The sequence below is a fragment of the Geospiza fortis genome, unplaced genomic scaffold, assembly GCF_000277835.1.
Source record: "Geospiza fortis unplaced genomic scaffold, GeoFor_1.0 scaffold145, whole genome shotgun sequence".
Lineage (NCBI taxonomy): Eukaryota > Metazoa > Chordata > Aves > Passeriformes > Thraupidae > Geospiza > Geospiza fortis.
Window position 1 is genome coordinate 3,916,772 of NW_005054362.1, and position 6,052 is coordinate 3,922,823.

Consider the following 6,052-nt stretch of genomic DNA (forward strand, 5'->3'; position numbering starts at 1 on the left):
TCCTTTCCAGAAGGTGAGAGGCTTTTCCTGAACCCAGGCTGGGGTCTCTGAAGAAACCAGGTGAGAATGACTGATTTCCATCCTGTTCCTCTGGATCCAGCCTTCAGGAGCATCAGAAAACAGCCAGGACCCAAAAATGAGGGAAGCAGAGCCAGGATAGATGGGCAATGATAACACAGGGCAGGCAGTGGCTCCTGGGATAGATCCCATTCCCTCCTTTTCTTTCCACCCCTTCAGGATCTGTTCCTTCCCCACCTCCAAACAAAGCTACAAAACTCATTTGGAAAAGAAAAAAAAAGTTTATTTGTTTTTCCTCACAAGATGAACACAAAATATCCAGGACATTTTTACAAACAAAAGTAAAAAAAAAAAAAAAAAAGTGCATGATGCATCCCTCCCGCGGGCATACAGTACAAAAATCCTGCAGATTTCCATATAAAATTGGGATAAGAAATACCGTGGAATAAAGGAACGTTGTTATGGAGTACAGCAATGCACAGAACAGCTACACGTCACTCACCCCCTCCTCAGGGACTGCCCGGGACTGTCCCCACCGCTCGGTGACATGGCTGGGACAAGCCCCGCTGGCATGGACAGGGCTCCCGGGGGTCGGGCACTGCTGCCACATGGAGCGACACCACCTGGACCGGGAACAAGGGGCCGGTTTGTGCATTTCAGGATTTCTGGCAGGACGGGACAGGGTTTGGATCTGCCGAGCACAGCGTGGTCGGTGATGGGATGTGTCCCTGCACACCCCGCCCGCGTTCCGGCAGCGATGCATAGATAAATGGGATAAATGGGATAAATGGGGACACCGGGAGCAGCCACAGGCACCGCGGCTGTCACGGAGCCCTTCGGTTCTGCCATGCCCAGAGCAGAGGGAAGCGGTAGCAGGTGAGCAGTGCCGAGCTCGGCGGGGACAGGAGGGCAGGTCAGGAGGAGGGACGGCCTCACTGCCATCGGAAACACCAAAAGCACCAAAAATTCCCTAGAGAACAGCAAACAGCAGAGTCCAACAGCTCAGCAGATACACAGTGTTTGTAAACTATGAGTAAGGCACTCCATCGTAAGGACACGTACGACACGTGGGGAGGACAAGCACATCAACCTTGTCATGCAACAAACCCGACGGGACGGGGGAGTTTGGCTACAACCCCCGGGAATGGCACAGCAGAGCTCCCGGAGCAGCTCCCACCAAGCCGTGCCTGCATCCTGAGCACGCAGGGAGGGAGCCCCGAGCCCGGAGTGAAGCCTGGGGCTGATCCAGCCAGAGCCAGGCAGGAGCAGCAGCAGGGGAAGGTGGAGGGTGCTGAGCTGAGCCCGGAACGCGGCGGGATGGATGCGGCAGAACTCGGCAGGCACTCGAGAAACAAGAAGGAAATCAGATGTTCACTTGTATCAGTTCACGGAATTTTCCAAACTCATTCAAAACCGTTTCCATCACCTCTTCCCTCAGCCAGGCAGTGATGGGAAGGGTCAGCAGCACTAACAGAACAATAACCTGCGGGCAGCCCTGGCGAGCCGAGGGTGACGGTGGAATTGTCCTGGGGAGGGGACAGGGAGGTTCCCCAGGTGCTGCTCCAACCCTGCGGCACCCAACAGCCCGGGGGCCTCCCGTTCGCCCCTTCCCAAATCTGAATCTGGGTGCAAAGGAAGATAAAGATGATCCAAACACAGGGAATGGATCCGGCCCTGGCTTGTGGGGTTTCATCCTGCCCTGAGCACGACCCAGCGCTGCCTCAGCCCAAACAAGCAGAGGCTCCTCCAAAACTTCCCTCCCAAAGCAGCTTTTGCTCCACACCAGCACTCCCGGGTGGAGCAAGTGCAAATCAAATTCAGATTCTTTCAGGAGGGACAATTATTCACTGATTGCCTGTCCCTACAATTCCTCACACAAATTAAACATGCAGGATCTTATGTTTAAGGGGAAAAAGGGAACTCCAGGCATATAGGGCAGGAAAATGAACAGCTCCCTTCCTCAAGACACTGGATTTTCAATCAATACAGTTCAGAGCAGCTGCTGCAGCCTCGCTCTGCCCCACCTCAGAGGGGAGTTGCAAGAAAGCCTTTCCATGGAGATTTTAAAGTGTGGGAATACTCACACTCACAGCCAGGGTGAGCAAATCTACCTCTTTGACCTCCCAAATCTACTTCAAAACATCATCCAAAGGCACAAGGCCTCAGATGGGATCAGGGGGCACTGAGGTTTGGAGCACATCCCCTGCTCACTTCCCAAGCTCTTCTCCCTGGACTCAGAGAGGGCTCACATGGAGCAGCTCTTAACAAGGCTGGTTGCCAAAAATACTCACAGAAAATGTGAATTCCCTATGGAATCCAAGCAGTAGCCCTGGCAGGAGGGGGTAACACTGGACTGAGAGCACAGACAGCCCCTGGCTGCCCACCCTTCCTCCAACATCCCTCTCTCAGAGCGTGTCCGTGTTTCTGTCCGACTGCTCCCCCCAGCAGGGCTCTCCCACACAGCCCTGTGAGCTCTGGGACAGGCCCAGCCTGGCTGTGGCACCCAAACTCCTGATGCCCACCATAAACAACAGCCAGGATTCCTCCAGCAGCTCCCTGGGCACAGGGACCATCCTACAAAACCAACAGCACAACCACAAAAGATACTCTGTCACCTACTGGGGTCCAGGAGAGCCACCCCTCCTTGGCCACCTCACGTCACCCACAGCCAAGTGACAGAGGGTCCCAAGAGCACCCACGACACTGACACTTCATATCACGAGAGTCCACAGGCAACCACTGGTCAGGCTCTGTCAGCACTGGGACAACACCAACCACAACGACAGCAAAACACCTCAAGAACACAACACCTGTGACAGCAACAGGCAGGGTGACATCAGGTCACAGCGTCCCCACGGACACAGCTCAGCACTCTGCCACCTCCCAGCAAGGCCTGTGTCCACACTCCTCCAGGCCTTTACAGCTAAAGGAATTCCTTCAAACAACAGCAAGAAGTCTGGGAAAAGCCTTTTGGATAAAAGCCCCAAACAATAAACCAGGACAAAAAGCCAGCGAGAACAGAGGTAGTGTGCGTGTCACCATTTTAAGGATTTTCCACAAGTGCCCTGTTTAAACAGAGACTTGTGTTTGTTCTGTAAAAAAAGTCATGAATAATTATTTTGAGTCTTTGAAACAGAATATTTCAGCATTTTAGATATAGATAGAGATACAAATATCTATCCATAACCACACACAAATCCACATAATTACACTTGGCAAACAGTACTAGGAAGAGTATCCTGCAGGACAACAGGCAAGTCACACACCAAGTCCTCCTCTAAGCCATGCAACACATTTGATTTCCCTTGTGCCCTTCATTGTGACCCATCGTGGTTCTTTCTTCCTCTCTCGGAGCACAAAGATGGGACGAGGAGGTGGCACCAGATGAGCTGCTGCAAGTCAGATGATAAAACAGCACTGGCGTAATGAATAAATGCTGCAAACCCCCAAAATCCAGCCCCCTCCCCCCCCAGCAAGGCATCAACTTTTGCCCATCCAAAGCGTGTTCTTCAAGTTCCCAGCCAGAGGCTTCACCCCTGGTTTGGAGGTGCTGTCCGCGCTCCTCGGCGGGGGCTCACAGAGCATGGAGCACTCGCTGGACACGGCCTCCTTGGAGTCCGTGATGGTGGCCACGTCCACGTCACTCGACAAGTCCTCGGAGGACAGGTTCAGACATCCCAGCTTGGCGAGAGAATTGGACCTTTTCAGGGGTGAGGACACGGTGAGGCCGGCCAGGCGCAGCCTGGTCTCGATCTCCTGCGTGCGCTGCTTCACCAGGCCGGGCTTGCCCCGCACGCTGTGGATGCTGTCGCTGCTGGAGCTGCGGGTCAGGTTGGAGCTGCGGGAGGAGGAGGGCGTGTAGCAGATGGTCTTCAGGAAGTCCTTGGTGAAGCTGCTCGTGTGCTCCAGGCGGCACCCGGCTGGCGTGGAGGTTTTCTGGGAGATCCCCTCCAGGACACGCTTCACCCCCAGCTTCTCCACGTCGTTCTCGGCGTCTCCAGGCACCAGTGGGGCCGGTGTCAGGAGAGGCACCAGGCTGGGATGGGCCATCAAGTCCTCGCTTTCCTCCACGATGCTGGAGTCCATCCTGACCAGGGGGCTGTCCCTGAGCAGCGCTGAGGGGTCTGAGGGCAGGCTCTTGAGGCGTTCCAGCTCTTTGGTGTGCTTCCTGACCAATCCCGCTTTCTGCAGCTGGAGCAGCGACTCCTGGTGCTGCATCAAGTAACTGTTGGCGCTCGGCTTTTCCAAGTCTTTGCTGAACAACAGGTACTTCAGGTCCTTGGTAGGTCTGGGGTCCTTTCTGGCCAGAGACTCTTCCCTCACCACCTCTGCGTGAAGGAGGCTCCTGTCACAGTGGGAGTTTCTCCTGGGCAGCAGAGTTTTTGGCGCATCTTTCCCTCTCTCCAAAAGGCCGCAGTGCTGATCCAGTGACCTGCACGTGCCAACGTCCACAGCCCCAGCTCCTGGTGCCAGAGGGAGCAGAGCCTCACTATGTTTAGTCCTGCCTGGCTCCTCGGGGGGTGCCCTGCTGGGCAGGTGCTCCATCAGGTGGGAGTGCAGGTGGGACAGCAGCGGGGGCTGGGTGCAGATGGTGCTGCTGCGCCGTGCGGTGCTGGCACCGAGCCTCTCGCACTGCTCCCCAAAGGGGTCGGGGGCCAGTCCCGCTGAGGAGTACATGCAGTCAGTGCAGGACTGGTAGGAAGGTTTCACCTTGCTGAGGATCCCAAACACGGCATCACGCTGCAGGAGAGAAAACAGGGACAGATCAACAAGCAGGGAACAGACACCAGCACAGCCCACTAGGTGTGGGACAGCCAAAGAGATCTGGAACAAAGCCCATTTCCACCTCAGGCCCTGCAGCAGGAACTAAAGCCACGTGCTTTCCCAGCAGACAGTGTCTCCAAGAAATACCTACCGTGCCAAGCGAGGGTCATGCAAGTGAGCTGCCCACAGCACTTTACAGGGCACTCACTGGGCACTCTCTGGCATCTACATCCACAGCTCGGGCAAGCAAAGCCCTGGTGAGAAGCGCCTCGAAAGGGGAGAAGCTCATCATGGAATGAAAGGCTTTATCCAAGTCAAATGAAACTGGGCTATGAGGATGAGAAGAGCAGTTTCACTTGCAGCAGAGTCAGCCATGCCAAACACCTCCATCTCACCTCCATACGCACCTCAAAATCCTCTGGGCAACTCCTTTTGCTGTTGTTGTTATTCAAGTTCTCCCTATTAAGCCTGCTCTCCTCCTTGTGCATGGACAAACGCCGCTTCCACTTTTCCATGGGATTTTCCTCCCTGACACCGTCCTCCCCTGGCTCCCCAAGGACCATCCTTCCCTTCCTGGGGCTGAAGTCCAGTTTCTTCTTTGGCTCTTTCTCACAGAAGCCGCCCAGCTCTGCCAGCGGCCCCACTCTCTCTGGGGCCTTTTCCATCTCCAGCAGCCTCCCCTGGGAAGGTGCAGATGGAGGCTGTCCCACCAGGGCATCCCGCTCCAGCTGCTCCATGTGGAAGAAGCCCTCCCTGTCCCCGGGGATTTTGTTCTCCAGCAGCGTGTCCGAGAGGCGGCGGAAGCAGTACCCGAAGCCCTCGGAGCCGGTCCGGTTGTCCAGGTAGGCAGACTGGGAAGGCATGTCCAGGTCAGCCAGGCGGTTTTCCAGGTCGATGTCCAAGCTCTCCAGTAAGAAGTCTCCTGAGCCCGTGGTGCCGTCGGTGTTCTGGGGCAGGTTGCTCTCTGCCTGTTGCTTCCACAGTTTATTGTGGCGCTGCTTGCTGGGGAGAGGACAGGGACACGAGTGACTGCCCTGCAGGGTGCCCAGTGCCAGGAGCTTCCTTCCATCTCCACAGCCCAGAACCCAGGGGCTGGGCCCAGACCTGAGATCCCACTTGCACAAACCACCTTCAACACTGGGATTTTTTCCCCCCACCTGCCCATTCCAGAGCAGTTCCCTGAGCACAGCTGTGGTGGGATCAGACTTTGGGAGACTCCTCAGGACCCAGAGCACAACACCCCAAAATGACCCCTCTGCATGTCCCGTGG

The 6,052-nt window shown here is 55.8% G+C and overlaps 1 protein-coding gene across 2 annotated transcripts in view; it reads right to left on the reverse strand.

Moving 5' to 3' along the window:
* Positions 1-279: 279 nt before the first annotated feature.
* Positions 280-6,052, reverse strand: part of SSH1 (slingshot protein phosphatase 1) — a 29,503-nt gene continuing 23,730 nt past the window's right edge. Inside the window, exons 13-14 of one of the 2 annotated variants that reach the window (XM_031059471.1) lie at positions 5,190-5,784; positions 280-4,758 (exon numbers count right to left, since the gene is read on the reverse strand). In XM_031059471.1, the coding sequence (XP_030915331.1) occupies positions 3,499-4,758; positions 5,190-5,784 (1,855 nt within the window). In that variant the 3' untranslated portion in view covers positions 280-3,498. The remainder of the gene's footprint in view (positions 4,759-5,189; positions 5,785-6,052) is intronic. The other variant, XM_031059472.1, reaches the window with a different exon arrangement.